The sequence below is a fragment of the Phascolarctos cinereus genome, unplaced genomic scaffold, assembly GCF_003287225.1.
Source record: "Phascolarctos cinereus isolate Bilbo 61053 unplaced genomic scaffold, phaCin_HiC Scaffold_4;HRSCAF=312, whole genome shotgun sequence".
Taxonomy (NCBI): Eukaryota; Metazoa; Chordata; class Mammalia; order Diprotodontia; family Phascolarctidae; genus Phascolarctos; species Phascolarctos cinereus.
Window position 1 is genome coordinate 711,547,772 of NW_027555847.1, and position 24,638 is coordinate 711,572,409.

At 51.8% G+C, this 24,638-nt stretch overlaps 1 protein-coding gene across 1 annotated transcript in view; it reads left to right on the plus strand.

Moving 5' to 3' along the window:
• The window catches only part of ACACB (acetyl-CoA carboxylase beta), a 115,943-nt gene that overhangs the window by 77,893 nt on the left and 13,412 nt on the right, over positions 1 to 24,638 (plus strand). Inside the window, 19 exon segments of the mRNA XM_078154385.1 lie at positions 2,113 to 2,250; positions 2,538 to 2,637; positions 2,967 to 3,074; positions 4,884 to 4,940; positions 5,131 to 5,172; positions 5,821 to 6,036; positions 7,178 to 7,333; positions 9,197 to 9,400; positions 10,136 to 10,291; positions 11,139 to 11,261; positions 11,351 to 11,620; positions 13,186 to 13,283; positions 14,348 to 14,468; positions 16,375 to 16,485; positions 17,212 to 17,355; positions 19,073 to 19,193; positions 20,805 to 20,901; positions 22,910 to 22,953; positions 22,956 to 23,005. Coding sequence (XP_078010511.1) covers positions 2,113 to 2,250; positions 2,538 to 2,637; positions 2,967 to 3,074; positions 4,884 to 4,940; positions 5,131 to 5,172; positions 5,821 to 6,036; positions 7,178 to 7,333; positions 9,197 to 9,400; positions 10,136 to 10,291; positions 11,139 to 11,261; positions 11,351 to 11,620; positions 13,186 to 13,283; positions 14,348 to 14,468; positions 16,375 to 16,485; positions 17,212 to 17,355; positions 19,073 to 19,193; positions 20,805 to 20,901; positions 22,910 to 22,953; positions 22,956 to 23,005 — 2,356 coding nt within the window.

A 24,638-nucleotide genomic window follows, 5' to 3' on the forward strand; every position in this document is an offset into this window, starting at 1 on the left:
GAGCACACAGCCCTGTCCTGGTCAGGTAGAGTGTGATTCTTTGAACCTAAAGTCTTCCTATCTCCTAGGGATTTGGCCACCTTCTTTCTCTGTCCTCCTTCCCTTGGTTCCTGGCTATTGGATGGGCTCCCGAGGTCAGCTTGGGGCTGGGATGGTCTCTAGGGGACGCTTATTTTCCATCTGGACTTGGGGTTTGGTGGGCTTATGGTCTCTTGAAACTGAGCAAGAACTCTTCTAATCATCTGGTATTTTTAAAAAAAGCATTTCCCTTTTCCAAGAAGGAAAATGCTTGTTTTAATAATGATATTAAGACTATCTGGGCTGGAGGAGGGAGAGGGCTTCACATTTCATCGGTGAGGAAAACTCAGTTTGTCATGGTTAGGTGATTTGCTAGAATCTTCTGGAACTGCAAATTAAGGAAAAGGCAAATACTTGTAGCTTGAAATTCCTTAGGAGAGAAGGGGTTCAACAAATGCCTGATGAGTGGTGCACGGGGTGGTCTCAGCGCAGTGGGGGCTCCTGAGCCCAGGGTTTGACTCATCTGTCTTAGAAGGGAACCATGACACAGGATGTGGGGGAGGGGGTTACGGCTAGAGATCCTCGAATTCAACCCTTTCCTTTTACAGAAGATGAAACTGAGGCTCAGGGAAGTAAAGTGATGTGCCCAAGGTCACACGGGCATCCCAGAATCTCATCACTAGAAGGGACCTCCAGAGGCCATCTGAGCAGGAGGGAGTAAAGAGCAGTGGCAGAATTCACACCCAAGTCCTTTGGACTCCAAATCCAGTGTTTTTCTCACCACGCAAGGTGTCGCTAGCTGTCCTTCTTGGGGGCAAAAAGAACAGGCTTTTGTGACACGTGCCTCACTGTGTTAGCAGAATGAGCCAGGGGAGGGCCCCTGGTGTGGCAGAGACCGCAGAATAACCCACAGGGGCTTCTGGGAGCTCCTGCCTTGCCTATGTGTGTGCAGGGAACAGACCTCGTGTGTGCAGTCCCAGAACTGCCCTAGCCTTGTGGGGTCAGCTTAGTAGCGTTTGGTTTGGAAGCCCTTCTGGAACCTTCTGCTGGCATGATAGAATGCTCTGCCACCCGCTCAGGGTCAGAAGGGTACACCCCAAAACCTGTTAGCTCTAGTAACGCAGCTTGGGACCGTGGAAAGATACCCCAGCTCTGTAGGTTATTATCTGTATGACCTTGGGCAAGTCACTGCCCCTCTCCATCCCAGGCCTCAGTTTTCTCCTCTGCAAAAGGAGGGGGTTGGATTAGATGTTCCCCTCCCCCTAGAGAAGACCATGAAATGGCTAATGGGGCTTTGGACTTTCAGACCCCGTCCATGGTGCCTGTAGGCACCCGTTGCTTCCGTAAGTCTCAGAACTACTCCCGTGTCTCTAATCTTTTGGCTTGTTTGTGCCAAGCCTAGAAGACAGGCAGGGTGAGCATTTTCATCTCTATTCTCATGGGAGCCTCACAGTTATCATGTGAGGTAGGTATTGTGGGTGTTACCATCCCATGTTACAGGTGAGGAAGCTAAGGCCTAGAACAGTCAGGTGATTTGCTAGTAACTGTCACTGGCAGGATTCTAAGCCGGGTCTCCTGACTCGAAATCCATGTCACCCTTCTCCTACACCTCCTGAAAGTTCAGAGGTGCCTTCTTTTCCAATGGAAGTGCTGAGTTGGTCTGAAAGCTCGGAGTAGTAGCAGAGTGACTCCTTCCGTCCAAAGGGGAAATAAGTGAGCTCGTGGTTTCCTGGCCACCAGAGAAATTGGCCCCCCTTGACAAATTCTCTTCTCCCGGCTCAGTGGTGGTATGGCCTCGGACAACCAGGTGTGTGACTGAGCAAGTCACTTCACCTCTCTCTGCCCCAGCTTTCTCATCTGTAAAATGGGGATAGTAATGGCACTGACCTCCCAGGATTGTTGTGAGGATCAAATGAGATGTTTGTGGCTGTCCGCACACCGTGGTGGGTGTAGCCAGGGGGGCATTCAGAGAAGGATTCTCTGAATGGATTGGTCCCTTGGTGGTGGAGGTCCTTGGCTTTGGGGGCCTCCTTTGGCCCACCCAGGGCCTCTGGGGCCCTGCAGTGACCCATGGCCTCTTGGTCCTCTCTGCAGAATGTCCCTTCCCGTCAGCATCACCAACCCTGACCTGCTGCGGCACAGCACTGAGCTGTTCATGGACAGCGGCTTCTCCCCTCTCTGCCAGAGGATGGGGGCCATGGTCGCCTTTCACAGATTTGAGGATTTTGTCAGGTACTAAGTATAGCATCTTCCCATGGAACCTGGGCCTGGGAAAATGGCCTTAGTGCTGAGGAAACGGAGACCCAACATGGGGCCGGGACTTGCCCAAGTGTGCATGTGTGTGGTGTGTGTGTGTGCATAGCATGTGCACACGCATGCATACACATATACGCACACACACAAAGCCGGGAACTACCCCTTGTGCCCTATGCCCTGTGCCCCACACAGCAGCTTGTTCCCTCCAGGTCAGGCTGGGAAGTCCCTGACTCTTCCTCCCTGGCTGCTTTGAACCCCACTAGAAACTTTGATGAAGTCATTTCCTGCTTTGCGAACCTGGCCAAGGAGAGCCCCCTCTTCAGCGAGGCTCGGTCCATGCTGTATTCTGAGGAAGACTGCAAGGTGAGTGAGAGGCTGGATGATGATTCTGCCAGGAGGGCCCTGCCCAGGCGTGTGGGGGCAGCCAACCTTCCGTCTCTCTCTGTCTCTGTGTTTGTCTGTCTCTCTCTGACTCTGTTCTCTCTCTCTCCCTGCTCTGTCTCTCTCTGTCTCTCCTTTCTCCAACTCTGTGTCTTTCTGTCCCTATATCTTGGTGTCTGTCCGTCTCTCCCTTTCTCGTCTTTCTCTGTCTCTATCTCTGTCTCTGTCTCTCTTCTGTCTGACTCTATGTCTCTCTGTCTCTATCTCTTTCTCTGTCTCCCTCTCATTCCCCCTCTCATCTGGACTTCCAGTGTATCAAGGAAGAGCCCATCCACATTCTGAACGTTGCCATCCAGTACGCCGACTGCCTGGAGGATGAGGAGCTGGTGCCCATCTTCCGGACGTTTGTGCAGTCCAAGGTACTGACTGTGTTCTGCCTGGGCTCTGTGGGGCTCCTGGGCTCCCGGGGGATGGGGGATGGGGGTGGGCTGGTGTGGCCGGGCTCCTCCATTGGTTTGACATTGTGGTGGCGGGGAGGGGCTCAGGGCAAAGTGCCATGCTGATGCGGGTCTGCCCAGAGCTTCCCAGGCACCCCTGTGAGCTAGCTCCTGGGGACACCTTCCTCCCTATTACAGATGAGAGCTCAGGTCGCCTGCTCCTGGGCCCCCAGGTGGGAGGCTTTGGGGCTGGGGGCTCTGGGGGTGTGTCTCCTTGTGCTCCCACATCTGCAGCATTTTGGGGTTCACAGAGCGCTTTTCTCCCAGTGCCCCTGGGGGGCAGGGAGGCCAGGGCTCTGGCCCATTTCTGGCCTCCCTAGGTAAGATGAGTCTGCGTGTATACAGAAGCACCTTTATGGTGCTCCTCCTGTGTCCAGGGCGTAGTTTATGTGGCTGGGGAGAAGTGAAGTGTGGCTGTAATCACACATGGGGATTCTTGGGGCTGCGCGGTGCGGCGTGGTGCTGGTTAGATGATGAGTCAGGACAGCTGGCTTCTGATCCACATCAGACAGGGGCCTGTGGGTGACCGTGGGCAGGTCGCTTATCAGAACCTCAGCCTCCTCTGCGGGGTGGACTCAGGAATCAGACTGACCCCGCCTCCGTCCCAGGCTTGTTCGGGGTAGACGTGAGCCATGACTATCATGAAATCAGTGCCTTAGAGCGTCATGAACCAGGTGCTGGGAGAGTTTGCGAGGACCGCTTCTGGCCGGGAGCCGGAGGACCGAGGGCAGAGCCCGGAAGGAGGCCTCGGTTTCATCCGGCAGGGCTGGGGAGCCACGAGGCAGGGAGCACCTCTCAGAGATGGGGAGAAGAGAGGAGGGGGCTTGTTTGGGGAGGAGCAAGGGCCGGGAAGGTCAGTAGGATCCCAACTCTGAATATCTTCTCCCCTTTCCAGACATGACTCCCCTCTGGTCCTCCCCTCCACGGGGCTCTGGGCAGATACTGCCTTGTATTGTAGTGACATGTGGACGTCTTCTCCAAGGTTGTACACAATGACCTCCTGGCGGTCAAGGACGAAGCCTTGCCCCATTCCACACTTCCTTCTTTGTCCCCTCTCCCCTTACCCCTCAGACCTAGCCCAGGGCCCTGGGCCTACCTGATAACAAGCACAGGAGGGAGGTCCTACTTTGTCCAGCAGAGAGTTCCCAGGAGTCTCAGAGCTTGCCCTGTGGTATGTACCAGCCTGTGAGACCAAAGATAATTAGGCTATGGCTCCTGCCTTCATGGTGCTTACAGTCTAGCTGGACAAAACAAAAATACAAAGCAATACAAAAATAGCGGGTAAAGCATAACGGTATGAGGTTCAGTTGAAGGTGGAGCAGGGAAAGCGGTGTGTGAAGGCCTGTCATGGACAGGTGGCAGGCTCCCCCTCCCGGGAGCTCTCCCAGCAGAGGCAGGGCGACCCCTTCTTGGGGATACATCCGGAGGACTCTTGTTCAGGTCTGGGCCAGGCCAGATGGCCCCCAGGGCTCCTCGCCCTCTGAAACTCTAGTACTGCAGTTAGTCTGCCTCAGAGGGGATAGATGGGGGGCCTTTTATGCCGGACTGAGGAAGGGAGGCCAGTGGAGAGTGTTGCTAAGTGCCCCAGCCCAGCACACTCCTCTCTCTTTGGCCCTTGGCCAGCCCGTGTTGGCTTCTGTACCCCGTTGACAGCAGGATCCCTCAGCCTCTCTGTTCCCAAACAGCCTTGTGATGGTTGTGACACTCATTTGTCACCTTCTTTGAATCTAGAAACACATCCTTGTGGAGTACGGCCTCCGGAGAATCACTTTTCTCATTGCACAAGAGGTGAGTGGGGGTGTCTCGTCAACCTTTCTAGACTCATTCCAGTGGCTTGGAAACTCGGTCCCACCCGTTGGGTAAGCAGGGGATCGGTTTTTGGGGAAAGCAGGCTGGGACCTGCGTACATTTGGGCAACAGTGCTGTTGGCATGGTGGGCTCCTTTCACTGGACTGATTTTTCTTTTCTTTTTTTGCAGAGAGAATTTCCTAAGTTTTTTACATTCCGAGCAAGAGATGAGGTATGTCCTGGCAATCTGTCTGTCCTGCATGTAGAATGTCGCACTCACATGGGCCCTCTCTGGCCCATCCACATGGGGCTGATGTTCACAGAGCCATCCAAAATCTTATGAGGGTCACAGCAGACAGGGCACGTAGAGGTCATCTACTCCAGCCCCCCAATTTTACAGATGAGCAAAGTGAGGCCCAGAGAGGGGAATGGACCTACCCAAGGACACACGGTAGCACGTAGCTCCGCTGGGATTCAAACCCAAATCTTTTGACCCCTAATCCAAGGTGCTTTCCCACCTCCTCGCCTTTGCCCAGGATGTTTCCTGTTCCTTGAGTGCCCTTTCTTCCATCTCCGCCACTGGAAACTCTACCCCGCGGGGTTCAAAACCAGCTCATGTGAATGCTGCCTCCCGTAGGAAGCCTTTTCTGATCGTCCTAGTCCTTGGGGTCAGAAATGAGCTATTCTGTCTCCCCTAACACTTTGTCCCTGTTCTGCGCTGGAATCTTGTATATCAGAGTGTGTGTTCCCCCCACCTTCCTGCCCCACCTCATTTCTGCGCCCTGGGGGCCCTGCCACTACATCCCACCCCGTCGGTGGGCCCTGCCAAGTGTCCAAATGAGCGGAGGTTTTGTGCTGATTTCCGCTCGTTTGTCTTCAGTTTGCCGAAGACAGAATTTACCGCCATTTGGAGCCCGCCCTGGCCTTCCAGCTGGAGCTGAATCGCATGCGGAACTTCGACCTGAAGGCCGTGCCCTGCGCCAACCACAAGATGCACCTTTACCTGGGCGCCGCCCGAGTGAAGGAAGGCACCGAAGTGACCGATTACCGGTTCTTCATCCGCGCCATCATCAGGCACTCGGACCTCATCACCAAGGTACCGGCAGCGGCTGATGCCGGAACCCCCTTCTCAGCGTGGGCGGGGACTGTCGAGTCCCAGAGAGGCAGCACGGGACTGGGAATTGGGAAGACCTAGGTTCAAATCCTACCTCAGACACACATTAGCTGTGTGACATCTCTGAACCTCACTTTCCCCATATGCAGGATGGGAATAATAACAGCTTCTGTCTCAAAGGGCTGTTGTTAGGCTCAAAAGAGATCTTTTCTATCAAACACTTTGCAAACTTTAAGGCTCTAGGTATGTGTTAGCTATTATTGTTATTAGTATTATTATTCATCTCCTCATTATCAATTATTGTTTTAGAAATCCTCTTCACATGAGTCGTTTAGACTTTGCTTCAGTGTTGCAGGTGTGGAAACTCTTGTCCAGAGACTGAGTGCCTCGTCCAACATTGCACAGAGAGAGAAGAATAATATGATATAATATGATATAATATAATATAATGTAATAGCAATATAATGTAATGTGATATGATATGATATAACATAACATAGCATAACATAGCAGGTAACATAATGTAACATAACATAACGTAACATGATGTAATGTAACATAATATAATGTAATGTAGTAATGTAACACAATATAACATAATATATAATAGTAATAACTGACATTTCTATAGCATTTTGAAGTTTGTGGAGTGCTCTTGGCAGGCTTTTGATGGAGCCTGAACAAGGCAAGATCAGAAAGCGTGAAGGGATGTGCCTATGACCCTCCAGCTCTCTTGTGTCTGTGGTGGGATGGAAACCTGGGTTTCCCTGACTCCCAGGTCAAGCATGGCTCTATCCACTACTCCTGCTGTCTTTCTAAGCAGGAGTCCTGGGAGGATTCCTGGACCCTGAAAAAAAAGGTCCTGTTGAGCCTTGTAATTTGTTATAGCACAGTTACTTCTGGACCTCCTGCTTTCACCCCAAAGCACCTTCCCTTATAAGCTGAGCAGAAGCGGTGATACAGCAGCAGTGTCCAATGCGTGCGACATTCCACACCCTGAATCCACTACCTCCCTCTTAGAAGGGCAGGGGATTTCCTCCTTAGTACCTGGATCAAGACTGCCTTGTTCTTGCATCAGATCTGATCGCTGATCCGGCCATCTCTTGTCCTGCTTTGATAACAGGAGGCCTCCTTCGAGTACCTGCAGAATGAGGGGGAACGGCTGCTCTTGGAGGCCATGGATGAGCTGGAAGTGGCTTTCAACAACACCAGCGTCCGTACCGACTGCAACCACATCTTCCTTAACTTTGTCCCCACGGTCATCATGGACCCTTCCAAGGTTTGCTCCTTGGCTTCCATCTCTGTGGTGGGGACGTTTTTTAGGGAGGGGGCTTTGTAGGAACACGGCTTGACCATCACAATCAGAACAACTACCCACATTTCTATATCCTTGCACCGTTCAGTAGCCTTGGGAGGGACAAGGAAAAGTTAATTGAGAGCTGTGTATAGGCAGCTAATGGGACTTACTCCTTGTGGTGAGAAGAATGCTCTGGCCTCCTCTAGACTACAGGGAGGTGTTTGGGGCCCAATGCACGTCCACCATCTTGTCCATTAGACTGGCATGGAGGACTCCCAGAACACCTCAGTTTCCTTAGAAAAGAGTAATTGCATGTGATTGGAGACTGAAATTTGGTGTAAGAATTAAGCCCCTTGTTGATCTAATTGGCACAAGTAGTGAAAGCATAGGTGAATAAATGAAAAGTATTTATTAATTTTTAATATTAAGTATGTATTACTGCCAAGTACTATTCGAAGTACACATTGAGACAGCCCTTGCCTTCAGGAAGTTCACACTCTCACTGGAGGGAGGCAATTCCCACAGTCGAGTTTATAGTTGTAGGGTGGACGGAAAGCCCATCTGTCCTAGATGGGCTAAGGGTCAGTCTGTGGGGCAGACAGCCTAGGGGTCCTTGGACTGCTCAGATGACATAACTGGGGGGATTCGGGGCACAGCATAGAACCCTGAGGTCTTTCTGCTCGTGGAAAAGAAAAGGATGGCTAGGGGAAGGCATGGTAGTGGCTGGGTCTTGCTGCTTCCTGGCCATCCTGAATGGCTCTGGGCAGGCCCAGTGTGGGAATACTTTGGGAGCATCGGTCACTGTTGCTTGGCTAGGCTCTGCTGCCTTGGGAGGGATTAGAGAAGCAGGTATTGAGGAGGTCTGTGATTTCATTGGTCTGCCCAGGTAGAGTGGAAAACGTCCAGGATTGGCACTCAGCGGAGCCCCGGATTCTAATCTTGCCTCTGGTGCTCACCAGCTCTGTGACCTAATTTCTCTGAGTCCCAGGCTCCTCTGTAAAATGAGGACCTACACAGGTGTGATGGATGGAGCTTCCCTCCTGGGGCAGGGGGGAGGCCCAAATGAGAGGCTGCTGCTGAGGGCCTCGTGAACCCGTAGTGCTACCAAGGGTTGTCGGCCCTTGGCCAGTGCAGAGCCCAGACCAGCTCCGTGACAGAGAGAGGGGTCGCAGCACCTCAGTTTAACCCCGTGACAACCCCACGAGGCAGGGAGATGACTCAGGTATCTTTTGCTTATGAGAACACCACGCAGGCAGTTCAGGTGACTCACTCAGGCTTCTGGTGATTGGATGGACTAATCATCAAGGTGTTCTTGGTGGGGGTGTCCTACTTCTCCTAGTGTAGAGCGAAACTTCTCACTGCTTTTTATCCTGTTCATCCCTGGGGTGTTAAGACACATTGGAGCTGAGACACATAATCATCCCCCCCTTCACCAAGTTCCCTCATGGGGACTTGCCTGTAGGGTCCCCAGGTCTAGAAGTACCTGATGGGATCCAGAGTCGTGTGTGTGTGTGTGTGGTGTGTGTGTGTGTGTGTGTGTGTGTGTGAGCATGTGTATCTGTCTGTCAGTCTATCTGTCTGTCTGTCTCCTGTTATCGGCAGACCGAGGAATCGGTTCGATCTGTCTGTCTCCTGTTATCGGCAGACCGAGGAATCGGTTCGATCTGTCTGTCTGTCTCCTGTTATCGGCAGATTGAGGAATCGGTTCGATCTGTCTGTCTGTCTGTCTCCTGTTATCGGCAGACCGAGGAATCGGTTCGATCTGTCTGTCTGTCTCCTGTTATCGGCAGACCGAGGAATTGGTTCGATCTGTCTGTCTGTCTGTCTGTCTCCGGTTATCGGCAGATCGAGGAATCGGTTCGGTCCATGGTGATGAGATACGGGAGCCGGCTTTGGAAGCTCCGTGTCCTGCAGGCCGAGGTCAAGATCAACATCCGCATGACCCCGACCAGCACCGCGACCCCCATTCGCCTCTTCTTGACCAACGAGTCCGGCTACTACCTGGACATCAGCCTATACAAAGAAGTGACAGACCCCAGGAGCGGAAATGTAAGCAACAGTCTGTCTCCATGAAGATTCCTAGCAGGGCGGCCTTTTCTTCTAACTTTTCTCTCTTCACCCTGAGGGTTTGGGGATATCGCGTGGATAAACTGAGGCTTGAGCTTTTGGACCTTAGAAGTGACAGGAAGAGGGTGTGGCTCTGGGAACCAAGCCAGTCCACAAGTATTAAGCACCTGGTGTATGCTAGGCACTACTGGGTGCTGGTGATACGGAGACAAAACCAAAGTCACCCTTGGATGTCAAGAAGTAAATACAGGATCATAGGAAGAGGGCATTAATAACACTCAGCATTTATTAATCACCTTCTGGATGCAGGGTTCGATGCTGGGCCCAAAGGGAAAGGAGCTTCTTTTTCAGTAGAGGGGAAGAGCCTGTTCACAGGTAGTGGGGCCCGAGACAGTGACCAAGGCCAGGCCAGGGACGGTGCTGTGGGAATTATTCTTTGGCCATGTTGGCCAACGAAGAGGTTATGTATAGTGCAAGCAAGACAGACGTGAAATGCCCACTGTAGAACTTTCTGTGAAGGGAACCACACTTTCTGGAAGAAAGCTGTGATTCTGTTTTCTGTTGCTGGCATGAGGAGGGAGAGGCGGGAGCAGGGGCCGCCCCAGACCCTCCCTGCAGCCCCCGTCCAGTATCCTCGAGGGCCCTTCCTCCAAGGCAGCGCCCTGGAGAGGGTGGAGGAAGACGCCCTGGGTCCCTGCTGTGCCCCTTCCTTTCTAGATCATGTTTCACTCCTTTGGGAACAAACAAGGTGCCCAGCACGGGATGCTGATCAACACGCCCTACGTAACCAAAGACCTGCTGCAAGCCAAGAGGTTTCAGGCCCAGTCTCTGGGAACCACCTACATCTACGACTTCCCGGAGATGTTCAAACAGGCAAGTCCCAGCCCTTGGGTGTCAGGTGATCTAGGAGGCAGCCTTCTCGGCGACCCAGGCAGATCAGGGGCTCTGCAGAGCCCAGAAGCTGAGAAACAGAGTCCTCTAAGGGGACTTGGGCGGGGGGAACCTCTTTACGGAATTCAGGAAGTCATTTTGTGGTGTCTTGTGTGTGTGTGTACACACACGTGTATATATGTGTATGTGTGTATACAATTATGTTCTTGAACTCTTTCTGTATATATAACCATATATGTATTTGCCTTCCATTAAAATGTCGGCATTGTGTTCCATCGATACTCACTGAGCATCTGTTATATGCCCTACTGTGCCCTAGACTGGGGGGGTGTGGCAGCCAAATGTGAAATAGTCCCCGTCCTCAGGGAGCTTACAGTCAGGGCCCACTATGGGCAAATAGTGGATTCCATGAAGTGGTCCCATGTATTTGAATTTGTACTATTTGAATTTTTAATTATGTAAAATACAACTATTGGTTCCAGTCCAGTAGAAATAGGCAGTACGTTTAATCAGTTGGTCAAGTCAGCCACTGTGTGGCCAGGCGCTGTGCTAAGTTCTGGTGATACTAGCGCTCAGAATGAAACGTCTTCTCACGCATGGGCTGATGAAGCTGTGGTCACTGCCCATACGCGTCACCCTTGCAGACTTCACCACACATGCTCCTGCACCCGGAGGCACAGAGATCTGTATGAGAACAAGCTTCTCCCAACAGTGGGAAAGAGGATTCTCGAGTGCGTCCTGTGCTGGGGCCGAGGGGCCTGGAAAGCCATCCTTGGGTGGGACGGGCGGCCCAGCATTCATCCTAATGATCTGCTTGTCGTCTCTGCAGGCTCTCTACAAGCTGTGGGGCTCCTCAGAAAAGCAACCCAAGGACGTCTTGACTTGTACCGAGCTGGTGCTAGACTCTCAGGGGCAGCTGGTGGAGATGAACAGGCTCCCCGGAGGCAACGAGGTAAATGGCGGCCATCCCAGGTGGCCGTGGGGCTGCGCCTCGGTCTGGGCCCACGGCCCCCATCAGCCCGCTGCCCTCTCTTCTCCCAGGTGGGCATGGTGGCTTTCAAGATGCTGCTCAAAACTCGAGAGTATCCCAACGGCCGCTACATCATCGTCATCGGCAATGACATCACTTTCCGGATCGGCTCCTTCGGCCAAGATGAGGACCTCCTGTTCCTGCGCGTGTCCCAGCTGGCCCGGGCGGAGGGCATCCCCAAGATCTACCTGTCTGCCAACAGTGGGGCCCGCATCGGCCTGGCCGAAGAGATCCGGCACATGTTCCATGTGGCCTGGCTCGACCCCGAAGACCCCTGCAAGGCACGTTACCATGCCTCTGGTGAGGGGGGGACCCAGAAAAGCAGTGGGATGGCGGGCTGGAGGTGAAGGAACCGACGAGGTGACCCAAGAGTAGGTGAGGTCGGGGGAGATGGAAGGGGGCCTGGCTGTGGCCTTGGTGCCTTCACCTCCCCCTCCTCCCTCCGAGGATCCGAGGACCGGGTTGGGCAGAATGATCTCCTGGTCGCTTCCGAAAGCGTGGTTCTCTGATTCAGCCCGTTGCCTCTATGTGAAATGTGACCATTAGAACAAGGAAGGGAGCGCTGCTCACCGGCCTCCAAGGACCCAAATGGAGATCCCCCTCTTGGGCGTGACTTGGGGTCCTTCCTCTCAGAGGTTCCTGTGTATCGGAGGGTGACGGGCTTGGACTAGGGACTTAGTGCCTTAAAATTCTGGTGACTCAGTGATTCTCTGCTGGTCTCTGTGTTCTGTAACACGCCTCCTTAGGATGACATAGAAGAAATTCAGGCCTCTCAAAAACAAAGCAGAATTCTTTAACTTTGACCTTTTAAAACTCTGGGCTGCAATCTACCCCGTGGAGGGAGAATCCAGATTCTCATGTTGGGAAGCCTCTAGGAGGTGTCTTGCCCAGCCTGACCTCGATGGAAGGTTTCGTTTCCCACATCCTTAATGATGGTCACCAAGCCTCTGCTTCAAGGCCTCCCATGCCAGGGCATCATCCACCCACACCCCAGCCTGGGGACCTCCCTGGAGATGCCCAAAGTGGCTCTGAGGGAATTCCTGACAGGGCCTTTCTCCCTTGGGGAGAGAGTAACTCCTATCCGGCTGCCAGAAGGGTTCAGAGGCAAAAGAAGGCTGGGGGCAAGCCCCAGAGTCACTGAGGGGTGCGGTGTGATGGAAGAGAATGGGTGGAACTAGGCTGGGGGACATGGTGCCCACTCCTCTTGGGGATCTAAGTACCAGGCAGGACTGGACCAATGCCCTCTGGGCCGGCAGGCACAGGGAGAGGGGCATGTGCTAGGCAAGGTGAGTTGAGGGCAGGGATAGCTGTCATCTGTGGGTCCCTGAGGGGCAGGACAATTGTACCTTCACCCAAAACTTGAAAGGATTGGGGAAGGGGGACCCAGCCATTAATGAGGGGGTGTCAATCCACCAGGAAACATTTATTAAGCACCTACTGTGTTCTCGGCACCACACAGTGCCCTTTAGGAACACCCTCTGATGGGGGAGACAACTTGCACACAGCATATAAACAGAATCAGTTGGAAATAGCCAAGAGAGGGCCGTCCCTAGGACTGAGAGGGCTCACGGAAGGATTCCTCTTGAAGGTGGGATCACGTGGGACGAGGATCCCAAGTTGCACTGACAGTAGAACCCCAAGCCTGGCCGCTGCCACCATCTCTTGTAGGGGTGAGGCTCAGCCTCCTCTTGCTGGTTATTGAGTGAGGTGCCGTGTTATTCCTGAGCGTCCCAGCAGCCACTGGAATCCCTGCCCATCTTCCCAGGAGTTTCCATTCTAGAACCAATGGGAGGGTGGGTGGAGCCAAGGTCATCCATGGGGTAATTGTGACACATTTGATTTGAAGGGCTTTAAATACCTTTACCTGACTCCTCAAGACTACACGAAGATCAGCTCCCTGAACTCGGTCCATTGCGTGCACGTGGAGGAGGAAGGAGAATCCAGGTGAGCAGCTTTGATGGCGGCTGGCCTCTTCTTCACCAGTGGGGGTCAAAGTTGTCTCAGCAGGTCTACTGGTTAATAGACTCAAATACCTCCTTCGTAGGGCACTCCCACATGCTTTGTTTGACCCAGGATAGGAATGTCTCTTGTTGTGATGGGATGGCAGATTTAAAGACCATCCACAAGTATTTATTCAGGGCCTGCTGTGTGCTGGGCACTGGGGATGCAGAATGCAGAATGACAGTGGTTCCTTCCTGCCAGCAGGAGGCTTATGTTCTAATGTGGAAGACAAGAAGGGCCTGTCCAAGCAGAGACTGTGTAATTATTAAGTGAATAAATGGAAATATAGATAGAGTAATTCATGACAAGGTAGTTTGGGAGGAAAGGCACTTGTAGCTGGTGGTTGGGGATGGAGATGAGGGGCTGAAAGAAAGACCTTCACCTAGAAGGTGGTGATTGACTTGTCTCTTATAGGAAGAGAGGGCCCCTGATGCAACAGTGAGGAGGGAGTGCATTCCAGGCATGAGGGATGGTCAGTGCAAAGGTGTGGGGATGGGAGACACAGTGTCTGCTAAGCTCAGAGGGAGACAGAAAGAGAAGCCAGACGCGACCCCCTGTCCTCAAGGACCTTGCGGCCGAGCCGTGGGAGGGAAGTCTCTGTAAACGGCCGGGGATTCTAAAGGAGACCTTGAGATTAACTTTCCTGGGCATCCCTCGCCATGGGGCAGAGAACGCTCGAGCTCTGTGGGTCACTGAGAATCCTAGACTCAGAGACTGTCAGAACATTGGAACAGGGAATGTCAGAGCAGGGAGGTACCTGAGAACGCAGGATTGAAGACTGGATTGGGGAGGCAGAACTCTAGACATCATTGCCTGAGGCCCTCTCATTCTACCGCGGAGGAGCCTGAGCCTCAGCAGGTATGCCTAAGGCAGAGCCAAGACCAGGCCCAGGTCTCCTGGGTCCCAGGCCAGGGGCTCCCTGCTGCCTCCCATCGCGATCCTGACCTGCAGTCTGACTCTGCTCTTTTCCGTTGGCTCTTTGCTTCACATGTGCCTGATTTGGGCAGGTACGTCATCACTGATATCATCGGGAAGGATGATGGACTTGGAGTGGAGAACCTGCGGGGCTCCGGCACCATTGCTGGGGAGTCGTCTCTGGCTTACGAGGAGATTATCACCATCAGCATGGTGAGTGCCCTTCTCTTGCGTTGCTGGCCATCTTTGGGGCTTGAATTGTCCTGGGATCCTTACTGGTATGGCTGCCTCCTCAGCTCATGGCCCCTTCAGGCCCTAGGGGATGGTCTTCACGAGTTGCTGTGGTCAAAGATGGTCCTTACCCAGTGTCTAGCTTTCTGGGATCTGGCTCTTCTGCATATGGTCAGGATAGACATCTAGGCCAAATTAGGGCCTGGACCTGAAGCAGTTCTAGCTTGGGAGGACCTGCCCAGACCTGGGCCTGGGCCTGGCCCCTCACTGGCTTCCAATTTGAGAACCCAGAGTCACTGTCGGGCCATGGGGTATCAGAGCAGGAGCTGACTCCCCAAGTTGTAGTAGGATGGGCATGGTGATGGCCAGAACATCATCCCTGCTTCCATTGGTGCTGCTGAGGCCATGGTCAAGGTCACCCCTGAGCTAAATGGAAGCTTACAGGCATGGCCTTCTATGTTGCTAGTCCCGGCATATCCATCATGGATCTGGCCTGCCACCTGGACAAACCTCCAAGTATGGTGATATCAGTCGGAGCAGCTATGTGGTGCAATGGATAGACCAGCGGTCCTGGAGTCAGGAGGACCTGAGTTCAAATGGGCCTCAGACACTAGCTGTGTGACCACTGTTGTGTGCAGAGGTAGCATCCATGGAGTTGACCTCATGGTCTTGGTGGCCTCCATGGAGTAGAGGAGAAAGCGTGGACCTTCATCCCCAGCCAGAAGAGGAGTTCTGCCCCTGAGGAGCCCACCTCCAGACCCAGTTTCCCTCTACTGGGAATCTCATGCCCTCCCCTCACTCCTTGTTGCCCCAATCCACCCATGTGGGAAGGGGAGAAACATAGAATCTCTATTCTGTGCCATCAATAAATTCATCATACTCAGTGTAACACAAAGCATACTGAAACCTTACGTGTCCCCCTGAACCTTGATTCCTCCACGGATCTTCATTTTCCACAGTCACAAGGGCCATGTAGAATGTGACCACCTTTCTTGGAAGGCTGGAACCCCCAAGCAGGAGAGGCAACAGTTCCCATTTCTCTGACACAAAATACTTTCAGGTAGATATTCCATTTTACAGATGAGGAAACTGAGGCACTGTGGCGAGTGATTCGTCCTCAGTGGCATGGCTCTGCAGGGTTGGAGCTTGGGTCTCATGGCTCAGATGCAGATGCCTTTTCCACCAGGCTACACTCCCTCCATGGGTCCCACTTTAGGATGAGACTGTCCACGAGTGGCAGAGATCAGCAGAGCACACACAAGCCTGTGGAAATGAGGACAGGAGAATCCAGTGTTCATTCTCTGTCTCCTCTGGCCCCCGGCCCCCCACCCTCACATTGAACAACCAGAGGATAGTTGAACCTGCCAGGAGTGGGGCCTTTTAGAAGTGAAGGTGAGGCCTCCGTGTCCCGAGTCGGCCTTAGAGGGGGCTGGAGGCTGTGGGAGTCTCACCTAGCCCTTCTCCCAAAGCAGCAGCAGAGATAAGTGCTCATTATCTGGACTGAGAAACTTCACAGCATCTTAGACATGGCTATTTTTTCATGGTCTTATCAGGCAACGAGAGCCCTCTGAGAAAAACGCCCCCAGGTTTCTCAGAGGCCACCCATCTGAGGCCAAGCTCTGGCCAGTCCTCTTGAGCTCCGAAGTCTTTGCCCGCAGTCCCTGGGCATGGAAGTGCTTGTCCCTGGGTGAGCTGCAGACAGCAGAGGGTTTTGGCCACAGCAGCCTGGGAGGTCACCTGCTGAGCCCCAGAGAGGCCGCTGCTCAGTCCCGACAGAATCCCAGGCCCTTGAATATGGAAGGAGGCCAGCCACACCAGCCAGGCCAAGTGTAGCAGGTCCCAGCTCCCTCTCTCCCCTCCCTGACCAGTGACTCATCTCCTCCTGTAGGTGACCTGCCGGGCTATTGGGATCGGAGCCTACCTGGTGCGGTTGGGACAGCGAGTGATACAGGTTGATAACTCCCACATCATCCTGACAGGAGCAAGTGCACTGAATAAGGTAACCCCGGCTTACTGTTATCTGGGACGCGGGCATGGGGAGGCCAAGGCGGAAGGCCGTCACCACCATTGTCTGCCCCTTGCTTCCTGATTGTGACGATTTGAGAGTTTATCTTTCTCTAAGCCCTTTCCTCTCCCAAATTCTTCCTTCCGCTGGTGCTGGTCTCTCCTCTTTCTGGTGGGGACGTTCACCAAGATGATTCCATTTAGCATCTCACCAGGAAGGCAGTGAGGATGCTCAAGTCTGGGGGTAGATGGCGTGGGCATAGATGGGGAAGTTGAGGCTGAGAGAGAGGTCAAGTGATTTGTGCAGAGTCACGCAGCTTGGCTAGGAATTGTCTATGGCAAGAGCCGAACTCAGGTCCAGCGCTCTAACCCCTGGGCCGCCTGCATTCTTGTGGGGTCCCACACGTACGCGCCACTGACATGGATAAGCAGGAATTGAATGTCCTGGGTAGTTCTGAGCGTGCTCTCGTCCTTCCCGGGCTCCTCTCTGACCTGAAATGATTTCATTCGCTATTCCGGCTGTTGGTCTTTAAGCCTGCCCCTTGCCTGTACTGCGATTTTCCTGTGTCTGAGCTGGATGCAGCCACGGCCCTGCTGGTGGCCGGCCCTCTGGGCCAGCGCAACGATCCAGAAGCCAGTAGATAAGCCCCATGCATGCACGCGGGCCTACTGGGTGCACAAGCTGTTCCGGGGGCTTTGCTGACTTTGGGTTTTGAACCAGGTCCTCGGCCGTGAAGTTTATACCTCAAATAACCAGTTGGGTGGCGTGCAGATCATGCATTTTAATGGCATTTCCCACATCACCGTTCCAGATGACTTTGAGGGGGTCTACACCATCTTGGAGTGGCTGTCTTATATGCCCAAGGTATGGTATCCGCAGATGGCAGATGGAGGCCCCAATAACCTCTTTTCCTAGTGAGTGTGTCCACCTTGTAGAAATTCCAATCCTTTCCCCTTCCCCACCCTGGGGATGAATTCTTATTAGGCTAGGAAGCCCGGTTACTAGTGGGTGGAGCTTTTTTTCCCCTTTTTTTGTGTTTTTTTTTTTGTGAGGCAATTGAGGTTAAGTGACTTGCCCAGGGTCACGAAGCTAGTAAGTGTCAAGTGTCGGAGGCTGGATTTGAACTCAGGTCCTCCCAACTCCAGGGCCGGTGCTCTATCCACTGCGCTACCTAGCTGCCCTTCTGGGTGGAGCTTTTGAGGCCAGGTTATCATCATCATCATCATCATTGTCCCATCTCTCTTCTCCAACACCCCCTGACTCCTGCCATCATTGGCTGCCCTGTTCCTGGACATCATTAATACTCATAATCGCCAAGTCCCATCTAGCTGACATTTACTATTTCAGGACAGGAGAACAAAGAAAGGAGGCTATACATAATAGAAATTTGTTATTTCATATGTGGTTCTGTTGTGTGTATGGAAACGCTCATTTGATTGGGTATTTGTTAAGTTCAAAGTAAAAACAAAACAATAATGGCTAGCAATCATATGACCCTTGAAGGTTTGCAAAGCACTTTATAAATATCATCTCATTTGATCCTTTCGACAGCCCTGGGCGGTGAGGTGCTATGGTTATCCTCATTTCACAGATGGAGAAAGTGAGGCAGGCAGAGATTAAGGGTTAAGTGTCCCACAGCTAGGAAGGATCTGAGGCTGGATTTGAACTCAGGTTTTCTTGATTACAGGTTCAGCTCTCTCACCAATGTGCCACAGAGTTGCCTATGTAAATTAAAAAAAAAAAGGCCTTCCAAAAGAATGCCATGGCATTGCTTTCTAAATAGTGATATTCAATTCAACAAACATTTACTAAGCATTTCATGTGATTTTCAAAGTGAAGTCTCTGGACAGGACCTTGAGATCCCATGGTAAGTACCTTCTGTAGAAGAGGGTCAGAGGTGAGTGTTTCTTCTCAAGCATCCCTTCCTCTCATAGCTGACGCCTGGAGCTGTCTGGGAACCGTAACACAAACTCATGTCCCCCTAGAGCTGGAAGAAGGGATCCCTGCTCAGATCTTAGATCCAACTGGTAAACCATTCTGCAGGTTTGAAAACTGAGGCCCAGTAAGAAAGGGACTTGACATTTCATTTCAAAGGGCACAGAACAAGTTGGTGGCTGAGTTAAAACCTCTTAATAGGGGCAGCTAGGTGGTGCAGTGGATAGAGCACTAGCCCTGGAGTCAGGAGGGCCTGAGTTCAAATCTGGCCCCAGATACATAATACTTCCTAGCTGTGTGACTGTGGGCGAGTCACTTAACCCCAATTGCTTCACTAAAAAAACAAAAAACAAAAACAAAAACCTCTTAATGACCAAGAATCAATTTTTTTCTCCCCCTTATCCTTTACTAGAGTTCAAGAAAATCTAGAAAAATTCACCACTAGAGAAAGAAAAACAAAATCCCGTAACAAACATAGTCAAACAAAACAGATTCTTACATTGGCCATGTCCAAAGATACGTAAGCTCTTGACCTTCTCTAGTTTTGAGTAGAGTTGTGGAGGAATAATGAGTTCTTTACCTCAGTTGTTCATACCATTGTGCCTCAGAATGAGACTGGAGCACTTTCCTTCTTTTCTTTTTGTAGGACAGTCACAGCCCAGTGCCCATCATCGAACCCACTGATCCCATTGACCGAGAAATTGAGTTCCATCCTTCCAAAGTCCCCTACGACCCCCGATGGATGCTAGCAGGAAGGCCTCATCCAAGTAAGCCCCAACTGCCTCCTCTGTCTTCCAGGCTTAAGATCCTTTTCCCATCTCCTTTTTCTCCTTCCTCCATCTCTGGAGAGTACATCCTGGCACCCAGGAGGGGAGCAGGAGGTGGATGGAAGCAGCGCTGAGGTCATGATTCTGGGGGGCCACTTCTCTATAAGACGTGAGCGTGAAAGGCAGTCTCAATGCCATTTATATTCCAAACATGAGACACAAGCCAGGACAGAGCATTCACCTATATTTAATTAATTAATTGATTGATTGATTGATTTTGCTTTTTGATGAGGCAATCAGGGTTAAGTGACTTGCCCAGGGTCACACAGCTAGTAAGTGTCATGTGTCTGAGGCTAGATTTGAACTCAGGTCCTCCTGACTCCAAGGCCAGATCTCTATCCACTGCGCCATCTAGCTGCCCCCTCCCCTATATTTTGGATACAAATATTACCCAATCAATATTTTAGATTCTGCCTGGAAAAAGGAATCACCTGCTTGTGTTTTCAGTTTTGACTATGCATGTAGTGAATTGTCTGTTGTGTGAAGTTCACCAATTTGGTGGAAGGATTTCTGGAGTGGGAGTTGAGAGACCAGGGTTCCTTCATTTCTGACTCAGACCCTACTTTGCCTCAAGTCCCTCCCTTGACCTCCCTCACCTGATAGCACTTTACTTACCTGCCTCAGAGGATCATTGGGAGGAAAGTGCTTTGGAAACCATCAAATGCTCTATCATGCAAATGGCCCTTTGGATTCTTCTCAGTCTTGGCCCCCAGGGACTCCAGCCTCCCCTGTCCATGCAGGATTCTACCCCCTTACATGGTAGTCCTTCCTCCCCCTCTTTCAGGAACCTATGAACCACCTGCTTTTTCTTTCCTTCCTCTGTGAGAAGCTGTTCCCAGAGGGTCACGGGAAGGAGCCATGGGGATCCCTCTGTCTGGCCCCTTCGGTTTCCTTAGACAATGAAACAGGCTGAGAGGGAGAGATCTGGTCAGGGCCCCACGCAGATCTCCCTGTAGTACACCTTCCCTCGCCACCGTGCTACACTTGTGCCCGAGTGAGAACTGTAATCCTTCCTGGGGGGTATTTTAATTTTCAGCCTTATCTCTCATGAAAGGTTGAAAGGGTTAATACCCCCATCATGAGAATCTTTTCAGTGCCTCTGAAATCACAGGCTTGTAAGCTGTCAGGATTTAAGGTCAGAAGAAGCTGTAGGCCATTTTTTCTAACTCCTTCATTTTACAAAGAGGACACTGAGTCGCAGAGAGGGGGAGTGACTTACAAGTTGTGGGGCCAAAAGTGGGTCTCAGGTCCTGTGACTCCAAGTTCAGGGTTCCAGCCCCCAATCTCAGTCTGATGATGGGGCACTAGGTGCCAATGATGGTTCATGAGATGTTATCTCCCAATTTTGTGCTATGTTTTCATTCTTCCAGTGACCCCGTGCAGTTTGGGGTGGGCTGGGGAGGGAAGGGGAAAGGGGGATGATTGGTGGCCCTGAAAACCAGGCCTAGTTCTGTGGGCGAGGTCAGGATGCTTCTTCTCAGGCTGTGGGCCGTCTCCAGCCTTGGATGAAGCAGCCCTCATAGCATGTGCCTCTCCACTTCTGTTCTCCAGCTGTAAAGGGAGCCTGGCAGAATGGGTTCTTTGACCAGAACAGCTTCAAGGAGATCATGGAACCCTGGGCCCAAACCGTAGTGACCGGCCGAGCAAGGTAACCCCCTCTGGACAGGACGCCACTCTTTTCACAACCTCCCCTCCCAGCTGAAGGAATGACTCCAAGAGAACGCCAGGAGTAGAGGGTGGGAGATGAGGACAGCCTTCATGGGTTAGAAGGGATGTCCCATGCTCTACTCTGACCCAGAGAGGAAAAGGAATGAGTGAAAGAAAAAGCATTGATTAATGATCTGCTATGTGCTAGGCACAGGGATACAGATATGGCCAATTACACCATCCCTGCCTTCAGGGAGCTTCTATTCTCATGGGGGAGACACCTATCCGCAGTGGTGGCTAGGGAAGGCAGGCTTGGTTTGGGGGTCCAGGAATGGTGAGCTAAGCCATGGACCTTCGTCTTTGTCTGGGAGCAGAGGCAGTATTGGTTTGGTGACCATGCCAAAAGTGAGGGTGGGGAAGGATGGCAGAGAGGAAGGGAGGGTTTCCAGGGCAGGCCGAGGCTGGCCAGGTGCAGGGCTTAGATGACTTTGTACCCCATTAGTCATTCCAGTCAGGACAGCTCAGCCCTAGAGTGGACAATGAGGCCCAGCAGATAGACAGAAGTTGCAGAAGTGAATTTCAACTCAACAGAAGCTTCCTGATATTCCAATCTGTCTAAGAGCGACAGTTTGTTCAGAAGGTAGTGATCTCCCCATCGGTGGAGGAGTTCAGGGCAAGGCTGCTTCTTGGAAGTGCTGTCAAGGGGAATGGGAGCCTTGGAAGCTCTCTGGTTCTGTGAATTCTTTGGGGACGCTCAACCTTTGTTCCTGTCTTCCCAGGCAAGGGATGATTTCCCTTGGGCTCAGATTTTCACGTTAGAAAACGTAAACTCTGGAATGACCCTCCCAATAGCTTTCTCATGGGTTTTTCCCTAGAAGCCTAGAATGTGACTCCTATGCCCTCCTCTGGTTCACCCCACCACTTTGTCCAGCCATCTTTCTCACCACATCTCAGGAAGACGGCGGCCACCGTTCAGACTCTCTGGCCTCCCTTTGAGAACTGGGAGCTCTTCTGTTGTGGGGAACTTTGAAGTATCAGGAAGCCCTTCCTGAAGTGTGCCCCCCACCCAGTGCCCGCTCAGGCCCTCCGTTCTCCTTGTTAGCCATTGTCCTGGTCACCCACCTCTGGGCACACGCTTGTGGCCTTATTACAGTTGGCCAGGAAGCATCTATTAAGCGCCTACTATTTGCCAGGCACCAGGCTAAGTGTTGGCGATACAAAGAAAAGCAAAAGACATTCCCTGCCCTCAAGGAGCTCCCAATCTAATGAGGAAGTCAGCATATACACAGATGTGTACAAATTGTTCAGACAGCTATAGACAGGATCAGGTGGGGATAATGAAGAAGAGAAGGCATCAGAATTAAGAAGGACGGAAAAGGCTTCCCATAAAATTTGGGATTTTAGTCGGGACTTACAGGGAGCCAGAGAAGCCAGGAAGATGAGGAGGAGGAGTGTTCTAGGTGTGGGGAACAGTCCTGGAGTATGCCCAGAGCTGAGAGAGGGAGCAGCCAGGAGGCCAGTGTCAAGGGATCGAAGAGTACATGTTGGAGAGTAAGAGCTAGTGTGCCTACTCCCACCCCTCATCCCGAACTGGACCAAATAGGTGAACGGGTGTCCTTTTTCTCCCACCTGTGAACAACTTATTACTTAAAATTATTGATGTTTTTTCTTTAAATAAGGTAATTGACTGGTCTTAAAATAGAATTTAATACAGCAAGCATTTATTAAATGCCTACTCTGTACAGAACACTATGCCAGATACTACAGAAGAAAATTGTTTTAGGTAAGACCCAGCTCCTGCCTTCGGAGAGCTTACAGTCTCCTTGGCATATCCACTGTATCACCCTGCGATGCCAGCAGGCCTTGAGGTACTTAGTATGTAGATATAGAGCCTAGGCCTTCACTTGGGTTTCTGGGAGAGATCCCCAAATCTGAATCTCCCAGTGTGGCAGCTCTGAGAAAGCCCCCCACTCTCCCCCAGCAGGCTTATGTAGCCATGTGTCTTGCAGGCTGGGAGGAATTCCTGTCGGGGTGATAGCTGTGGAGACGCGGACTGTGAGATGGTGGTCCCTGCTGACCCTGCTAACCTAGATTCTGAAGCCAAGGTGAGTGTGGGAGGAAGGAGGGAAAGCACTGGAGAGGTCAGCTGAAATGAGGTCGGGGTGGGGTTGGAAGGGTCCAAGGGCAGTTTCGGTCTCTGACACTTTTACTTTAAAAACCCAAACCTCCAAACCCAGGCCTTTGACAGGGGCTATACTGACTTCACCTTCCCGTCTTGGTCCCTTCTTCCTAAATGTGAGTCTTTCGAAGGCCAGGTGTATGATGCTGCCTGGCATCTTCAGATCCCCAGGAACATGAGACCTTTCCATGAACAGCCCTCGCCTGGACTTTTAAAATTGTACAGGCACTGTCAATCAGACAACAAGTCTATCACGTGCCTGCTCTGTGCCAAGCACTATGCTAACTGCCAAGGATACAGAGACAAAAGCCAAGACAGCTTCTGCCCTCAAAGAGCTTACCTTCTAAGGGGCAGATGATATGTATACATGTAGGTATGTGCCAGAAACATCCCGGGTAGTCCTGGAGGGAAAGAGCCAGGTTAGTCCTGGGAAAGGCCTCTTATGACAGGTGGCCCTTGAGGGGAGTCAAGTCTTCAAGGAAGCCAAGGAATTCCAAGAAGAGGGGAAGAGAGACAGTACTTCAGGCAAAGGCGTGGTGTGGGGAGATGAAGTTTCATTTAGTGTGTAGAGACAAGTCCTGTGTGAGAAGACTGGAAAATGTGAGGGGCAGGGGGTGTGCAATCTGTGAGGAGCTTGAGACGCCAAACAGAAGAGTTTGTAGTTAATGTAATAAACTCCATTGGCTTCTTTTGAGTCGGGGGGTTGATGTGGTCAAAAGATCATAGATTTAGGCCTAGAATGGATGTTAAGGGCCTTCATTTTACAGATGAGAACAGCAAGGTGGGCAGTGCTTAAGTGACTTGTCCAATGGCATTCAGCTAATCAGTGCGAGGCAGGATTGTCCCCCTGTCCCATTTATTCCACCATCCTATCTATGGTCAGACTTGTACTTCAGAAACATCCCTTTGTTGTCTAAGTAGAAGGTGGGCTAGAGAGGAGACTAGGAGGCTATTGCAGTAATCCAAGCAAGAGGCAATGAGGCCCCAAATTAGGGTGTTGTCTGTGTGGGTTAGACTGAAGACAATCCCTCTGAGAGATGCTGTGGTGCCATCTTGGATCTGGCGGGGTGAGAGGGAAGAGCCCAGGCTGACTCCTAGGTTGTGAGCCTGGGGGACTGGGAGCTTGGAGGTGCCCTCGACAGTCATAGGGAAGGTAGGAGGAGGGAACTTTTTTAGGGGAAAAGATGATGAGTTCAGTTTTGGACATGGTGAGCTTGAGTTTGTAATCTCCTGTAGGAATTAGTGATGTGAACTGGAGCAGAGGAGAGAGACCAGATCTGGGAAACATCTGCATTGAGATGATCTTTGTACCTAGGGCAGCTGGTGAGATCACTAAGTGAGCCAATGTAAAGAGAAAACCAGGACGGAGCCTTATTTTGGGCCCAGGGGCTTATTTGTTAATTGTTTCCCTCTGGCCGCTTTCATCATCAGCGTTAGGAGATGGCTTTCCCATCGAGCCCATGTGGGTGATTGGGCCTGTTCATCTGTTTATTATTGTCACCCAAGACTGAAGAAGCCTGGACCTCCTTCACCACTTCCTGGCCTTCTGACCCTAAGGA